This window comes from Piliocolobus tephrosceles, chromosome 16 (assembly GCF_002776525.5).
Source record: "Piliocolobus tephrosceles isolate RC106 chromosome 16, ASM277652v3, whole genome shotgun sequence".
Classification (NCBI taxonomy): domain Eukaryota; kingdom Metazoa; phylum Chordata; class Mammalia; order Primates; family Cercopithecidae; genus Piliocolobus; species Piliocolobus tephrosceles.
Window position 1 is genome coordinate 31,715,376 of NC_045449.1, and position 18,200 is coordinate 31,733,575.

An 18,200-nucleotide genomic window follows, 5' to 3' on the forward strand; every position below is an offset into this window, starting at 1 on the left:
GTGCGTGCCTCTAGTCCCAGCTACTCAGGAGGCTGAGGCAGGAGAATAGCTTGAACCCAGAAGGTGGAGGTTGCAGTGAGCCAAGATCACGCCACTGCACTCCAACCTGGTGACAGAGCAAGACTCTGTCTCAAAAAAACAAAAAAAAAACCAGGCCACACAGGGATCACACCACCATAGAGGAACTATGTAGGATTTGAGCAGTGGCTGTGTGCTTCCCCACACTGTGGACCCCTCCTAACCTCCCTTACTCCTTTATGTACCTACGTGGCCCCAGGGGACATTGGAGTTGTGACCCCAGATATTGATGATAGAGATATGTTCATCCCAATTAAATGTGACAAGACTGAAGCTCAAAGAAGGTAACCAACCTGCCTAAAGTCACATAGTTACTAGTGAGGCTAGGTAAGAATATCATCTCTTGTCTCTTTCTTCCTTTTCTTCCCATAACATCATGTTCCCAAGCACCCAGGCACAGGGATGACAAGTGGGAAACATCCACCAGGCAGCAGTTCTCTCCACTAACAATCTTTCTTCTAACACAAGGAAATCACTCTAGACTTTAAGAACTACCTCCAGGTTGGGCGTGGTGGCTCACGCCTGTAATCCCAGCACTTCGGGAGGCTGAGGTGGGCAGGTCACCTGAGATCAGGAGTTTGAGACCAGCCTGGCCAACATGGTGAAACCCCATCCCTACCAAAAATACAAAAAAAATTAGCCGGCTAGTGATGGTGGGCACCTGTAATTTCAGCTACTCAGGAGGCTGAAGCCCCTCTCCTTCATCGTTTGAACCCGGGAGGGAGGCGGAAGTTGCAGTGAGCAAAGATCATGCCACTGCACTCCAGCCTGTGTGACAAAGCAAGGTTCCATCTCAAAAAAAAAAAAAAAAAAAAAAAAAAAAAAAAACAAGAAACCTACCTCCAGGGGCTCAAAGAAGAGAAGAGCTGATATGGCCATTCATCCCCTCCCTATCCCTCTGGTAGGGCAAGAAGCCAGGAGAGAGTTAAGATGCCCCAGGTGAGAACCCGAAGCTCCCTCTTCCTAGATGTTCCATCTCCAGCTGCACTCTGGTTCACAAAGCCCTGGCTCCCCTCTCTCCTCCCCATCCTCCACCTGGACGATGGAGGCTTGGAGCTCTTACATTGAACATGTCCTTCCAACCGCTGGTGCTGCCTGAGAGCAGGGTGTCAGGCCGGGCTAAGCCGGCATTGTTGATGCAGATGTCTACACCGCTGTGCTGAGAACGGATAGCCGAGAACATGGAGAGGATGTCCTCTTCATTTGATAGGTCACATCTGTAGGGGATCAAAGTCCCGGGGTAGCCCGCACTCTTACATTCAGCAGCCAGCTCCTATGAAACCCAACAGGGGTCTGACTGGGGTGAGCAGCTCACTCCCACAGCTCCCCAGCCAGCCTCAGACCCCCATCCCTGTCACACTCATAAAACACGCTCCTTTGGCAGCTTTCAGCCACTAGATGTTGGACTGCGCATCCCCTAAGTTTGTCCTCTTTGGTCAAAGTCCAAGGGATGACAGTGCTCCCTGAGTGACGGAGGGAAAAGGTTGTGATCAATGGAGAAACCTCACTATAAACTCAAGTCTTGGCTGGGCGTGGTGGCTCACGCCTGTAATCCAACACTTTGGGAGGCCAAGGCGGGTGGATCACTTGAGGTCAGGAGTTTGAGACCAGCTTTGGTTAACTTGGTGAAACCCCATCTCTACCAAAAACACAAAAATGAGCTGGGTATGTGGCTACTTGGGAGGCTGAGGCACAAGAATCACTTGAACCCAGGAGGCAGAGGTTATAGTGAGCTGAGGTCATGCCACTGCACTCCAGCCTGAGTGACAGAGCAAGACTCTGTCTCAAATAAATAAATAAATAAATAAACTCAAGTCCTGAGTGGAGCAGGGGCCAGGATCTAGGGAATGGAGAGCTCTCTCTTTTCTGCCTCTTCCCCAACAGGAATACCTCTTCTGCCCATAGGTAATATGCGCCTCTCCACCACTTCATGCTTCCCCACCAGCGCCAAGAGTCACTGGTCTGGTTAACCCAGCTTCTTCTCCTGCATTGGGTCAGCCAGTCCCTTATCTCTGAACTATTCCCCTCCCCTCGCAAACTGCAGCCAGCTGGCTCAGAGTTCTCACACATGCCTTTCAACCAAGCCCAGCTGCCAATCTTCTCTCCCTACCTAAAGGAGGGGTCACAAAGTCAGGACAGATTATTTCTCTCTGAGCCCTGGTGCACCACCCTCCCCTCTGAGGTTTCTCAGGAGACTATGAGGCAAGTCAGGTGGCAGGTGCCATCGGGCATGCCCTGTGCATCTCCAGGCCCTCAGCATGCCGAGAAAGACCTCAGAAGGCAGAGGCATTGAGAGGCAGCCCAGGGGGAAGCTGACATTCAGAGGCAAGAAGAAAACATGCTCTGTGGCCTTCTTTGGAAGCCAGTGACTGGGCACTTGAGCCTTGTGAAGGTGACTGTGTAGACATGGGCGAGGGGGAGGAAGCATGCGGTGCCCTAGAGGAAGGGCAGCTTGGCCAGCTGCCCTGGCCTGGAGCCCCTTCCTCCTCCCAAGACGAGCTAGGAATAAAGGACTGGATCGGGTGTCTTGGGACATTCTTTTCTGCTTTAACTTTCTGTGAGTTCAAAAGGTATAGTCCTCTGAGAATCAGATACCCCCTTTCACCAGATTTTACCCACGTTTGATCACTTCAGGAAACAGGAGTTTTCTCTGTAGGAAGCTAGAACCCAAATTCTGCTTTAACATCAACGAATCAATCAATCAAAGCAGACTGTGGGCAAGGAAGCCTGCAGCTCTCCCCTCCCCTGGCACACATCTTCCCACTTCCTCCTCTAGACTCAAAATTCCTGCCACAAGAAAACCAGAAGGGATGCGCTCAGAATGTATTTCTCCCTGTCACTGCCTTCCTGTTGCCCCACCTGTGCCACCTGATCTCCCTACCTCCCCTCAGTAATGATCTACATCATGTCATCACCCTCTCACAACAGGGGCATTCTCCTCTCAGACATGGAGTCACCCTGGGACTGAGTGATCGGCCTGGGGATCCCCTTGGGGCTCAGGCCCCACTTCCTGGCTAGCTTGCGGTAGGGGAGTAGGTGAGAAGGCAAGAGTCACTTCGGAACTAGGGAATCCAGTTGTTTAATCCCTGGCTTGATCCTCTGGGCTCCAAGGCTGGGGCTGGGTCCTGAGCTCCTCAGAATAGAATAAAGGGAGGGCAGAGTGGGGCAGTGATGGAGCCAGGTGACCTTGGGATTATCTGGGTTATAAAGTGTACCTTTGGTCAGCAGCAGGGGAGGGGACAGTCCTTCTTCCTGTATACCTTCTTCCTCTGCCCCCACCCACGGCCTCCTTACCCTTTCCCTGCCTGAGGACTTTGAGCACGGTGGAGATAAAGCCCTGCAGCTAAGCACTAGCTCAACACTGAGAGTGAGCTTGCAGGGCACATCCAGAGAGAGCCTAGGACAGAAATTCCTCCCTGCTCCAAAATGGCCATCTTGATTTTTCTCTTAATTCGGAGGGCTCCCAACCCCATGTCAAGAGAAGCGTAAGGAGTTCCAGGCTGCTTTATCCTCTCAAGGTTTCCGCCCTATTTCACCCACTCTGTTCGCCCCAGGAGAGTGGAGGAAGGCCCACTAATGAATATTCCATTCATTCCTCATGCCACTGGGCATGAGTTACCCACGAGGTGAGGGGGCGGGGCTGAGGCTCTTCAGTAAAGCTCCCACCCCCAACCCCACCCTCAGTTCTGGCTCCTGCCCATCTAGTTGGCCAGCCACCTTGCCCTGCGTGGTGGGTGATTTCTGGGGATTAGAGGCACTTGGCCACCCGGGGTGAGAAGGCCACAGGGGTGAGACCACCATTCCCGACCTCCGGTTTCCCCTTTCCTCGGGCCAATACCCTAGGCAGAAGCGAGGGGAGGGCGGCGAGATGCCGGGATCGGAGATTCGGTAACTCGAGCAGGGGCTGTCAGGGGAAACGGCTCCTTCAAAGACGAGACTTAAGGGGAAAGGAGAAACCTGCCTTAAGGGATCCGAGAGGCCGCCCCCACTACAGCAAAGGGCCCCGGCGTGGCGGGCAAGTGAATCCGACTCCGGGGAAACGACCCGCCCGCGAAGTCCCCGCCCCCGGCCCGGTCTCACCTCGATGTTGCTCACGGTGCGGGCGCAGCCCACCACCTTCAGTCCCTGCTGGACCAGGGCCCGGGCCACGGCCGCGCCGATGCCCCCCGAGGCCCCCGTCACCAGCGCCAGCCGGTCGCGCCACCGCTCCATGCCCGGCCTGGCCATGGGCCCACGCCGCCCGCCCACCTCGCTGGACGTGGGCGGCACCGGGGTCGAGGAGCTGACGCCCGGCCGCTCTTCTGCCGACGCCGCCGACCTGCTGGCGTCCGAGCCGCGCCTCGACGCACCAGAGTCCCGGCCTGCCTCCGACCGGGACTCCACCCTCAGGCCCCCGGCGATCCGCCGCATCCAGTCGGAGGCCGCTGCGGCCCGGCCGCCCCGCCCTCTGAGGGAAGCTCCGCCCCGCCCCTTCCGCCCCTCCGCCCCTCCGCCCCGCCCCGGCGTAGGGAAACTGGGCTGCGCGGGAGCGTCCTGGCAGCTGGCGGCGCGGGAGCGTCCTGGCAGCTGGCGGCGCAGCTTCCCCAGTGAGCGCTTCCCTTTGGGGTCAGGGAAACCCAGGTTTAGCGCGGGGATTCCTCCAGCCCCAAGGGCGCATACTGAAGCGTCCCGCTTAGTCTCCCTTCTCTACTCCTGAACCCTAATGCCAGGATGAGGAATTAAGGGCACTTAAGGTGACTCCAACACTCTTCCACACGCTCCCAAACCCGCCGGTGGCTGATCGGAAGCGATTCAGCCCAGAAAACGCCGAGTGTCTCCGCCATCAACGCTGGGTGACCTTGGGAAGGGCTCATTTACCCTACCTGATCCCTTGGCTGTATTAGCCACGGAAAACTGAAACACTCCCAAGTACACGTGTACTGAGGAGTTCTGTCCCTAAATGGCCCACTGTGTCCAACTGCCCTAGACCCCCACGCTTACCCCTACCCTACTGTAGCAAATGTATCATGATATATGCCAAAGATTAAAACAGTACCTAACATTTGTTGCTTATAGTGTAGCAGGCATTTTAAATATAGTAACTAATCTGCATAACCGCTCTGAGATAGCACATACTGGTATCTTAATTTTAAAGATGAGTATACTGAAGTGGTGAAGCATGCTTTGGGCCACAGGCAGTCCAGTCTTAGGCCAGGGATGTGCTCCTAAACTGTCTTCACATCATTATCGCTTCTTGGGTTGTTGGTTTTGTTCAGAGCAGAGCTCGCTTTGCTAAAAGTGCTGAAAACTGCGTACTTAATATAGCCATTCGCTTAAAGAAAAAGCGTCTTTGAATAACCACCTGACCCCCTTCCAGCAAGCAATGGAGTAAGCAGTGAATGTGACTTGTTTATTCATTCAAAAACACTCATTTGCCTGTGTTTGGCCCCAATGGCAAAGATTAAAACTGAATTAAATCAGCCTTTGCTTTTAGGGATCTCAAAAGAACATTTGACTCTAACAGTGGTGAAGAGGGGATTCGCCTCTGAGCCAAGGGCTGTGGGAGACCCAATCATATTTTAGATTCTGGGATAAAATCAAAAAGGGTCCAAGAGGAGTCATTTTACCTCTGCCTCATTCCTATACAACATTTAGATTTGAAAGACAACTCAGGAGGTGGATCCAAGAAATGACACTATGAAAATTCAATCTAAGTTTCTGCTGCTGCCCACTTGAAATCTAACTCAAAATCTACTTAAAAGCACATAAAATTCAATCCACCTCCATTGCACAGAAGTAGATTGTCCCACAATTTGTATGCTGCCACCAAGTATTATAAACATGTAGACACAAATCTCTAAGCATCATGTGTCTACCAAGCTATTTGACTCGATCTTTTAAATGTCAGCAAAATGCTATTCCTGTGGGAAACTCTCTTCTTCGGTACTCACAGCTGTGACAGCAGTAAACTGTAAGACCATAGTGACTTTGTTACTGGACACCAGATAAGGCTGAACCTCACATGCACAGCCCACAATGTGGTTAGCTCTCAGTGCAGCCTTCTGAGCCCAGTCTTACATGTTGAGCAATTACTTATCCAGCAACCCTTGGTTGAAATTCTGCCAAGTTTTGTTTTTATTCTTCTAGGTCAATATGAACCTCTGAATTTAAGAGGTACTTTGTGTTATGAATTAGGGAACCTTTAATAAAGCAGTTAAAGTCTCATGGGAAAGGAAGATGTTAGCGAGTATTTAAAGTATCTCCTCAAAAGAAAAAGACTGGAAAACTGCTTTTCTCAGTTGTCAATTCTCATCAAAGGAAGATTTTTGTCTTCAACAGTCTGTATCTGTCCTTCACCCTTTCATTTATTTATTTATTTAGTTTTGAGATGGAGTCTCGCTCTGTCGCCCAGGCTGGAGTGCAGTGGCCGGATCTCAGCTCACTGCAAGCCCCGCCTCCCGGGTTCACGCCATTCTCCTGCCTCAGCCTCCGGAGTAGCTGGGACTACAGGCGCCCGCCACCACGCCTGGCTAATTTTTTTGTATTTTTAGTAGAGACGGGGTTTAACTGTGTTAGCCAGGATGGTCTCGATCTCCTGACCTTGTGATCCGCCCGTCTCGGCCTCCCAAAGTGCTGGGATTACAGGCTTGAGCCACCGCGCCCGGCCCCTTCACCCTTTCTAACATCAACACTGGACAAGCACTAAGTCCACAAGTGGCAAATACTAAAGTATTGCCACACATTAAGTAGAAACATGTACACCAAATTTTACTGTGCATATTAATAAATATTCTTTATTTTAAATTTTGCACATTGCGCTTTAACATTACATCCAAACATTTTGCAAGTGGATGTCTACTTTGTAAAACCATATATTCAGCTCATTGTCATTTCTGTACAGAATTATAAGTACAACATTACTTTTTGCCACTAAGTTGCTTTAGTAAGTCTCACAGGAAGAGAAACATTTAATGAAAAGAGATGGCTTAAATCATATGGCAGGCCTGCGCAGCCACGCAACTAAAGACACAAGCCTGAAGAAAGAACCAACTAATGAAGATACCTCCACCGTCTCCCAAAACAAGAAAGAATCACATTGATTTAAGATAAAATTTTGCCATAAGTCACTAAATTAAGAGTTTTTCGAAAGAGAAGGCGCAGTAGTCATCGTGAGTGTTTCATTGAAAGACAGAGCTATTTTATTTATTTAATTTGCTCCGGCCGTTGTCAACCAGCCACTACAAATGGGCCTCTTGTGATCATTTAAGCGGCAGTATTTATTAAATTTCTCCTTCAGATGCTGTCGGTATTGTTCTCTATTGCTGTAGAAAGACTGGTTATTAGCCATAAATGACTGTATTTCATCTTGTGAGATAAAGATTTCCTCATCTGAAGTACATTCAGACTCATCCTGCAAATCAAAGCAGTAGTTAAGGCTATGACTTAAGAATGCAAAAAGATACGTAATGGAGGACAGCTAAACATTAAACTAGTCTAACTTTTTAGTTTCAGTTTGGTCACATAAAGCCTTAATTGGAGTGTTTGCAGAATAAGCATCATGTCATTCTGCCTAACAAAGTAGTGAGAATAAAATCTAGCCCCTTAAGTTGAAACCTTGAACCTATAATTTCTCCTAGAAGCCTATGAGCCTAGCAAACTACCACCATATCTTGGTCTTAAAAAAATAACTAATTGGGCTGGGCACGGTGGCTCACGCCTGTAATACCAGCACTTTGGGAGGCCGAGGCAGGCAGATCACGAGATGAGGAGATCGAGACCATCCTGGCTAACACAGTTAAACCCCGTCTCTACTAAAAATACAAAAAAATTAGCTGGGCGTGGTGGCAGGCGCCTGTAGTCCCAGCTACTCGGGAGGCTGAGGCAGGAGAATGGCGTGAATCCAGGAGACGGAGCTTGCAGGGAGCCGAGATCGCGCCACTGCACTCCAGACTTGGTGACAGAGCAAGACTCCTTCTCAAAAAAAAAAAAAAAAAAAAAAAAAAAAACCCAACAACAAAACTAATTGAAGATGTTACAACTAGTTACCACATTTTAAGTAGCCAGACTTATCTCTAGCTAGTCCTATCTTGAAACATTCATCTCCACAAACTAAGTAAAAGATAACCATTTCTTACTTAAGAAGTAAGTTACACAGCATCACCATTAAACTTTTACAACCATTAAAACTTTTAAACATTGAACTTATACAGGTGGTGGCTCACACCTGTAATCTCAGCATTTTGGGAGGCTGAGGCAGGAGAATCACTTGAACCTGGGAGGCAGAGGCTAGAGTGAGCCAAGATCATGCCACTGCACTCTATCTAGCCTGGGCAACAGAGGGAGACTCCTAAATACATACATACATACATACATACATACATACATACATACATACATACATAAATAAATAAATAAATATTGAAACTAAACTTTACAACCATAAAACAGAAAAAAACTACCCAGGCGTGGTGGCTCACACCTGTAATCCCAGCACTTTGGGAGGCTGAGGTGGGCAGATCACCTGAGGTCGGGAGTTTGAGACCAGCCTGACCAACATGGAGAAACCCAATCTCTACGAAAAATACAAAATTAGCCAGGCATGGTGGCACAAGCCTGCAATCCCAGCTACTCGGGAGGCTGAGGCAGGAGAATCACTTGAACCCAGAAGGCAGAGGTTGTGGTGAGCCGAGATCACACCATTGCACTCCAGCCTGGGCAACAAGAGCAAAACTCCCTCTTAAAAAAAAAAAAAAGAAAAAAGCTAATATTCCAAAGGATTTGGTTTCATCAGGACTCTAATGGAAAAGATACCACTCTTCTCCTTCCTCCCCTCCTCCAAGGGCCACCTATACTATGCACTGGGTCAGTTGGAATCAGGTAAAAAGTCTCAGGAACTGGAGTCTTATCCTACATGACAGGTAAAAGAAGAAAGCCTCTAGTTCAAACTGTACATTCTTCCTGGTATGGAAGGGTGGCTACTATAACTTGCCAATCAGAAAGGCAAAGTTTGCTTATAGTAACCTGCTTCAGGGAGGCAGACTCCTGAATATAATGCTACCTCTATCCTTTCTCCCAACTACAGATGGTCCTGACTTACACTCAGGTTTTTTTTTTTTTAATTGGGGTGCTCTGTAGCCCAGGCTGGAGTGCAGTGGCGCCATCTCAGCTCACTGCAAGTTCCGCCTCCCGGATTCACACCATTCTCCTGCCTCAGCCTCCCAAGTAGCTGGGACTACAGGTGCCCGCCACCATGCCTGGCTAATTTTTTGTATTTTTAGTAGAGACGGGGTTTCACCATGTTAGCCAGGAGGGTCTCGGTCTCCTGACCTCGTGATCCGCCCGCCTCGGCCTCTCAAAGTACTGGGCTTACAGGCGTGAGCCACCACGCCTGGCCAGGTTTTTTTTTTGAGAGGAAGTCTCACTCTGTCGCCAGGCTGGATTACAGTGGCATGATCTCAGCTCACTGAAACCTCCGCCTCCCGGCCTCAAGTGATTCTCCTGCCTCAGCCTCCCGAGTAGCTGGGACTACTAGTGTGCACCACCATGTCCAGCTAATTTTTGTATTTTTAGTAGAGACGGTGTTTCATCATGTTGGCCAAGATGGTGTTGATCTCCTGACCTCATGATCCGCTCACCTCTGTCTCCCAAAGTGCAAAGTGCTGTGATTACAGGCATGAGCCACCGCACCCAGTCTTACGTGGGATTTTTTTTTTTTTTTTTAACTTTACAAAGGGTTTATTGGGTGTTGAATGTATTTTCGACTCAGCAGTATTTTTGAGTTATAATGGGTTTATTGGAATGTAACCCCACTGTAACTCAAGAGTACCTATAATGTCCTCTACTGAGACAGAGGCAGCCATGGAAACGTGCTCCAGAGCAGATGCATAAACCATGAGTGGAAGGACAGAAATGAAGCCCCCAAAGAATAATGAAATACTACCCTTAATTTCTTTCTTTTTTTTTTTTTTTTGTGAGACGGAGTCTCGCTCTGTCGCCCAGGCTGGAGTGCAGTGGCCAGATCTCAGCTCACTGCAAGCTCCGCCTCCCGGGTTTATGCCATTCTCCTGCCTCAGCCTCCCAAGTAGCTGGGACTACAGGTGCCCGCCACCTCGCCCGGCTAGTTTTTTGTATTTTTTTTTTTTTTTTTAGTAGAGATGGGGTTTCACCATGTTAGCCAGGGTGGTCTCGATCTCCTGACCTTGTGATCCGCCCGTCTTGGCCTCCCAAAGTACTGGGATTACAGGCTTGAGCCACCGCGCCCGGCCCCCTTAATTTCTTAAAAGCTTGCTTCCATTACCTACCTTAAGCCCTCAAATACTAACCCCTCCCACATCCACCCTGTTCCCAAACCATTATATACAGTAAGACCACATGGAATACTTACAAGGAGTTCAACTAAGCTCTTGGCACCTTTTCCAGAATCGGGACCAAACAATGTTTCTGTAGGTTCTGCAAACTGTGGTACATTTTTCCTATGCTCAAACCAAGGTAGTGGCTGCCCACCCTTTTCAGAGCTGCAACAGCTTTCAGGATGTATATCTTTGGTCTTGTCACGGTGAAACACTGTGTGCACGGTATTTCCTGAGGTCTCTCGATTACCTGGATCTGTAATACAGCTTCCAAGCTTCTGGATCTGATACCACAGCAAAGGATTTCACAGGTAAAAAGGCATGAAATAATAGCAATTATTCTTTAAAGAATAAAAAACAAAAGCCAGGCACGGTGGCTCACACCTACAATCTCAGCACTTTGGGAGGCCAAGGCAGGTGGATCACTTGAGGTCAAGCGTTCAAGACCAGCCTGGCCAACATGGCAAAACACCATCTCTACTGAAAACACAAAAATTAGCCAGCCATGGTGGCATGTGCCTGTAATCCCAGCTACTTGGGAAGCTGAGGCAGGAGAACTGCTTGAACCTGGGAGACAGAGGTTGCAGTGAGCCAAGATTGTGCCACTGCACTCTAGTATGGGCGACAGAGTGAGACTCCATCTCAATTAAAAAAAAAAAAAAAAAAAATCCTGACATAGTATTAAACCTTTAGAAGGAATACTAAGTAATAGCAACAGCTGGCATTCATTTACCAGGCACTTACTATGTACTAGACACTATGCCACACCTGCCAATATACATTCACTTCACCTTATTAGAACCTAATATAATAGGGACTAAACAAATTGTTTAAGATTACATAGCTTATAAATTTAAAAGTATAAAAAGAAGAATTGAATTTCTAACTCACAAGGACTGTTGGACAAATGACCACATCTCTCTGTGCCCCCGACACACACTCTCACACGATAAGCAACAAATGGAACTGCATAAAGAACTCATTCTTAAAAAAGTAAATCCTAGCAGCTAAGCTGCACATATGCCACTCCAAGGAAAACAAGTGTTCTCTCAACAGCAAAGGTTTAAGAATTATGTTATGACACTTACATGTTCATCACATTTCAATATCTTGCTTTTCTTTTTCTTCTTTTTATTTTTTCCTTTTATGTTGTTCTCTTCGGAATTTGCCCAACATTCAACACAACTGTCACCATCATCCTCTTTGTCTTCACAGTGATGAACACAGGAGTCATCACCTGCAGAAATCAATAATCCTTTTTAGTTATGTTCTTAACTCAGCCATGTAGTAGAAATAACTGGGAAACTTAATGTGAACCTACCGTGTTCATCATGATTACAAATGCCTTCAGTGCAGGCAACATCCGAACCCTCCCGAGAACCTGTTTCACTCCCTTCCATGCTAGATGAATATCCACAATCACTACCATTACAGTGTGGAGATAAGCCTGAGAATAAATCAAGTGAGAGTTACAATTAACATACCAATAAGTATATTAGGACAAAGAAAAATGTGGAACCCACTGGGGACCACAGAAAAATCTCATCATTAACGGCTTATTAAAAGTAGAACATTTCCAATGAAGGATTTTTTTTTAAAGTAGAAAGTAAATTAAATATTGAAAATATGATTAGGAATTTACCATTTTTTGTTTTTGTCAAAAAATACGTCAAAGAACATAAAGAAAAAGGAAATATTAAGTATCTGACTAAATTATATGATATTCTTGGGACTAAATTTAAAAGCAGTTTTAAAATTCCAGCTCACAGAATCTCTAAAAGCTCTTACATTTAACATTAAGAAAGAATAGCGTTAAGAGTTGATTTTAAAAAGAAACTATTTACTTACCTTTCTTTATTTTAGGGGACCCCAAAAGATTGCCACTGCTAGGACAGGTACATGACGTATTTTCATTGGTAACAATTACTTCTACACAAGTATTACCATCTTCAGTACTGCCACAGGCTTTGCAGCTGCTATTTTCTATGAAGTCTGTTTCCTTTCAGGATCAACATTAAGAGACAGTCAAGAGCTTTACTCCGTAACAGCTACATTTTATTCCCTAGATCAAAACTATTTTCATCATAACACAAAGATGTGGCGTTTTCATTATACCGACACTTACACTGACAGTACAAAAGTAATGGTGGGTAAAGATATTCGTCCTTAGCATAAATCAAGACAGTGCCAACCAAGGTGTACTTAGAATCACTGTACTCTTTTTTTTTTTTTTTTTTGAGACGGAGTTTTGCTCTTGTTGCCCAGGCTGGAGTGCAATGGCACGATCTTGGCTCACTGCAACCTCCACCTCTCAGCTTCAAGTGATTCTCCAGCCTCAGCCTTCCCAAGTAGCTGGGATTATAGGCATGTGCCACCAAGCCCAGCTAATTTTGTATTTTTAGTAGAGATGAGGTTTCTCCGTGTGGGTCAGGCTGGTCTCGAACTCCTGACCTCAGGTGATCCACCCACCTCGGCCTCCGAAAGTGCTGGGATTACAGGTGTGAGCCACCATGCCCAGCCGAATCACTATATTCTTCAATTGTCAAGTGCTCTCACAAAAATAGATATTTCACTTATGAATGTCTTTGAGGAAGCTGTAAAAATATTAATTGTATTAAATATCAACCACAAATACATACGCTTTTTCCTTTTTTTTTTTTTTTTGAGTAGGATCTCCCTCTGTCACCTAGGCTAGAGTACAGTCATACAATCATGGCTTACTGCAGTCTCAAACTCTTGGGCTCAAGCAATCCTCCTGCCTCAGTCTCTGAAGTAGCTAGGACTACAGAAGCACACCACCAGGCCTACTTTTTTTATTCACTTGTAGAAATAGGGTTTCATTATGTTGCCCAGGCTAGTCTTGAATTCCTGGCCTTAAGCAATCCTTCTGCCATGGCTTCCCAAAGTGCTAGGATTACAGGCATGAGCCTCCACGCCCTGACAACAGAAATCTTTTTAGTAGTCTATGTGGGGCCAGGTGCAGTGGTTCATGCCTGTAATCCCAGCACTATGGGAGGCCGAGGCAGGTGGATCACTTGAGGTCAGAAGTTCAAGATCAGCCTAGCCAAGATGGTGAAACCCTGTCTCTACTAAAAATACAAAAATTAGCCAGGCAAGGTGGCAGGTGCCTGTAATCCCAGCTACTCAGGAGGCTGAGGCAAGAGAATTGCTTGAACCCGGACAGCAGAGGGTGCAGTGAGCCAAGATCACACCACTGCATTCCAATGTGGACGACAGAGTGAGACTCTGTCTCAAAAAAAAAAGTCTATGTGACAAACTTCGAGAAGTATGTTTAGAGCACTTCTGTTGCAGCTGTCTCAAGGAAACGTACTTGTGCCACTTTTTGAGGTGCAAGCTGAACTTTTTTCCTGGAACATCAAGTTCACTTGAAAGAATAACTGAGAGACAAACTATGGTTATTCAGACTTAGATATTTAGCAGGCATTTTCTAAAAAATGAATGAAGTCAGTCTGCTACTTCAAGAGAAACAATGAACAACTGTTGTCAATGATAAAATTCAAACACTGAAACAACAATCAGAATTTTGGCCTTGCAACCAGCAGTACTATGAACTTGAAGCTTCCTAATACTTAGACTTTTCTGACCTGCATAACTCAGTGAACTTTGAAATAAATTCCAACGCATGATGTTACAAAACAATGCATGAGTAAAAGATCTATTCAAAGCCTAATATAGTCCAATGGATTCTAATTTAACAGAGTACAAAAAGGTCACTGATAAGGCATCAGATTCCATATTGCAATGAATCTTTTAGAAACTACCACTGGTCAAAGTGTAGTATCAAAGAATATCCACAACTATCTGAAAAGGTTTACATTAAAATGCTGCTCCCAGCCAGGCATAGTGGCTCACTCCTGTAATCCCAGCACTTTGGGAGGCAGAAGTGGGCAGACTGCCTAAGCTCAGGAGTTCGAGACCAGCCTGGGCAACATGGCAAAACCCTGTCTCTACTAAAAAGAAAAAAGAAAATTAGCCGGGCATGGTGGTAGACACCTGTAGTCCCAGCTACTTGGGATGCTGAGGCACGAAAATTGCTTGAACCCAGGAGGCGGAGGTTGCAGTGAACCAAGATCTGCCACTGCAAACCAGCATGGGTGACAGAGCGAGACCCTGTCTCCAAAATAAAATACTTTTCCTACCATATATATCTGTGTGAGACTAGACTTTCTTCATATGCTTCAACCAAGCCAATAAATGGAAACAGACTGAATGCAGAAGCAGATACAAGAATCTAGCTTATTCGGTTGGGCTCAGTGGCTCACGCCTGTAATACCATCACTTTGGGAGGCTAAGGTGGGCAGATGATGAGGTCAAGAGATCGAGGCCATCCTGGCCAACATGGTGAATCCTGTCTCCACTAAAAATACAAAAATTAGCTGGGCATGGTGGTGCACGCCTGTAGTCCCAGGTACTCGGGTGGCTGAGACAGGAGAATCGCTTGAACCTGGGAGGTGGAGGTTGCAGTTAGCCGAGATCGTGCCACTGCCCTCCAGCCTGGCAGCAGAGCGCTCCTCTGTAACAAAAAAAAAAAAAAAAAAAAGAACCTAGCTTATTCCTTTTAAGACTAACATTAAAGATGTCTGCAAAAAAAAAATAATACCATTCTTATCACTCTCATTTTAGAAAATAGTTATTTTTGAAAATATATTTAGTTAACATTATTTTTGAAGGAGTTTAAAATTTATCTTTTAATTTCTAATACAGTAAATACTGTTAAGTATAACCCACATAAACAAAAGCTCATTGAGTACTTTAATTTTTAAGAATGTAAAAGGATCCTAAGACCAAAAAGTTGAGAACTGCTCTAGGTCATGCACAGAGGTAGCTTTCTACATTCTGACTTTGATCTAATAGTACATTAAAGTCAGGTAAAGAGATAATTATCCAACATTGTCTTTATAAAACAAAGACATGACATTAAAATTCTGGCTTATACAGACTACAGTAGGAAAAAAGCTGATATAAAAACTGCAGGAGCTCACAACTGGAAAAGCATAGTAAAAATGCCCAAATCTAGCAAAAAGCAATACAGTTAACCCTCTGTATCTATGGGTTCTGCATTCACAAATTCAACCAAGAATCGAAAATATTTGGGGGGAAAAAAAATCAACCTGCATCTGTACTGAACATGTACAGATTTTTTTCTTATCCTTATTTCCTAAACAATACAGTATAACATCTATTTAAACAGCTTTTAATTTATTTACTTTGAGAGAGTCTCCTTCTGTTGCCCAGGCTGGAATACAGTTGCACGATCTCGGCTCACTGCAACCTCTGCCTCCTGGGTTCAAGAAATTCTCATGCCTCAGCCTCCCAAGTAGCTGGGATTACAGGCGTGAGCCACCATGCCCAGCCCTACATAGCTTTTACATTACATTAGGTATTATAATTTAGAGATAATTTAAGAATACAAGAGGCCGGGCATGGTGGTTCATGCCTGTAATTCTAGCACTTTGGGAGGCTGAGGTGGGAGAATTGCTTGAGCCCACAAGCTCGAGACCAGCCTGAACAACATGGTGAAACTCCATCTCTACAAAAAATACAAAAAATTAGCTGGGCCTGGTGGGGTGCGCCTGTAAGTTCCAGCTACCTGGGAAGCTGAGGTGGGAAGATGACATAAGCCTGACAGATGAACACTGCAGTGAGCCATGACTGTGCCACTGCACTCCAGTCTAGGTGACAGAGTGAGATCCTGTCTCAGAAATAAAAGTATAAGGAGGACATGCATAGACTATATGCAAACATTACACCATTTTACATCAGGAACTTGCACATCTGCAGATTTTGGTATCTACAGGAAGTCCTGGAATCAAACCCCACAGATATCAAGGTATGACTGTACTTTTTTTTTATTTAAAAAAATTATAGAGAGAGATAGGGATCCCACTATGTTGCCCAGGCTGGTCTTGAACTCCTAGGCTCAAGTGATCCTCCAGCCTGGGCCTCCCAAAGTGCTGGGATTACAAGCATGAGCCACCACACTTGGCCTGTACTACTATCTAAAAGCAATACATACACACTTAAGAGCTGATATTAAGAAGTATTACCTTCTCTTGGCTTACTTCCTTTTCATCTGCTGTTTGTAAGGGAGTAGGAATATCACACACACACTTATTTTTTCGTCTATTCTTCCGTTTTTGGCGTTTCTTTTCTTGCTTGAGTTCTCTCACTCTTTCTTCTTCCGAAAATTCCTCACAAAGTTGTTCCAATCTGCTAATACCCTGTACTTTTTCCACGGTCATCTATTATAAAAATAAGGTTGAGGGTGAATATTGGTCAGAACTTCGTTTTTTGTTTGTTTTGTTTTGTTTTTGTTTTTGTTTTTGAGACAGAGTCTCGCACTGTTGCCCAGGCTGGAGTGCAGCAGCATGATCACGGCTCACTGCAAGCTCCGCCTCCCAGGTTCATGACATTATCCTGCCTCAGCCTCCCGAGTAGCTGGGATTACAGGCGCCCGCCACCATGCCCGGCTGATTTTTTGTATACACGGGGTTTCACAGTGTTAGCCAGGATGGTCTTGATCTGCTGACCTCATGATCCGCCCACCTCGGCCTCCCAAAGTGCTGGGATTACAAGGCATGAGCCACCACACCCGGCCCCTGTGTTTTCTATGGTAATATACACACTCCTATTCCAAACCAGCAAGATTCTAGTTTTAAATTTCAGATTTTTTTGTTTTGTTGTTATTGTTGTTAAGACAAAGAGTTTCACTCTGTCACCCAGACTGGAGTGCCGTGGCACCATCTCGGCTCACTGCAACCTCTACCACTCAAGGTTCAAGTGATTCTCCTGCCTCAGCCTCCCAAGTAGCTAAGACCACAGGTGTGCGCCACCACGCTGGCTGATTTTTATATTTTTAGTATAAAAATATTTAGAGACAGAGTTTCGTCATGACGGCCAGGCTGGTCTCGAACTCCTGGCCTTAAGTGATCCGCCCACCTTGGCCTCCCAAAGTGCTGGGATTTTTGGGAGCCACCATACCTGGTGTAAATTTCAGAATTTCAACACAGCAAAAGTAAACATACCATTTCCTCACATAATGCAAAAACTATTTAACCTGATTAGATCATCTAGTCTCTGAAGGCACAAAAAAACAAAGAGAAAAAGAATAAGGGCCGGGCACGGTGGCTCACGTCTGTAACCCAGCACTTTGGGAGGCCAAGGCAGGTGGATCACGAGGTCAGGAGTTTGAGACCAGCCTGACCAACATGGTGAAAGCCCTGTCTCTACTAAAAATATAATTAGCCACAAGGCCGGGCACAGTGGCTCATGCCTGTAATCCCTGCACTCTGGGAGGCCGAGGTGGGTGAATTACGGGGTCAGGAGATAGAGACCATCCTGGCTAACTCGGTGAAACACTGTCTCTATTAAAAATACAAAAAATTAGCCAGACGTGGTGGTGCACGCCTATAATCACAGCTAATTGGGAGGCTGAGGCAGGAGAATAGCTTGAACCCGGGAGGCAGAGGTTGCACTGAGCTGAGATCACACCACTACACCATTGCACTCCAGACTCAGCAATAGAGTGAGACTCTGTCTTAAAATTAAAAAAAAAAAAAAGAAAGAAAGAAAAAGAAAAGAGTAATAAATGTGAAATGTGTTCACCAACTACTACAAACCTCCTCAGACTCCTCAGAACCAGGTACTTAAAAGTTCATGGATGGGCTTCTGGAATTTATACTTTTCATCCTATTCTCATTAGGGACCAATGACTCAGTTTTTAAAGGGTTACAACTGTGCTCTAGTATATATAAAATACTTAACAGCTTAACG

General features: G+C 46.0%; 2 protein-coding genes across 4 annotated transcripts in view; both read right to left on the reverse strand.

The window, feature by feature from the left end:
- The window catches only part of DHRS11 (dehydrogenase/reductase 11), a 10,300-nt gene extending 5,782 nt beyond the window's left edge, over positions 1–4,518 (reverse strand). Inside the window, exons 1-2 of the mRNA XM_023204702.2 lie at positions 4,159–4,518; positions 1,142–1,351 (exon numbers count right to left, since the gene is read on the reverse strand). Of these exons, the coding sequence (XP_023060470.2) occupies positions 1,142–1,351; positions 4,159–4,488 (540 nt within the window). The 5' untranslated portion in view covers positions 4,489–4,518. The remainder of the gene's footprint in view (positions 1–1,141; positions 1,352–4,158) is intronic.
- Positions 4,519–6,823: 2,305 nt separating this feature from the next.
- The window catches only part of GGNBP2 (gametogenetin binding protein 2), a 56,209-nt gene continuing 44,832 nt past the window's right edge, over positions 6,824–18,200 (reverse strand). For all 3 annotated transcript variants that reach the window (XM_023204700.2, XM_023204699.1, XM_023204701.3), the window contains 6 exons: positions 16,475–16,669; positions 12,255–12,405; positions 11,728–11,853; positions 11,495–11,643; positions 10,442–10,690; positions 6,824–7,468 (listed from right to left, as the gene is read on the reverse strand). In XM_023204700.2, the coding sequence (XP_023060468.1) occupies positions 7,265–7,468; positions 10,442–10,690; positions 11,495–11,643; positions 11,728–11,853; positions 12,255–12,405; positions 16,475–16,669 (1,074 nt within the window). In that variant the 3' untranslated portion in view covers positions 6,824–7,264. The remainder of the gene's footprint in view (positions 7,469–10,441; positions 10,691–11,494; positions 11,644–11,727; positions 11,854–12,254; positions 12,406–16,474; positions 16,670–18,200) is intronic.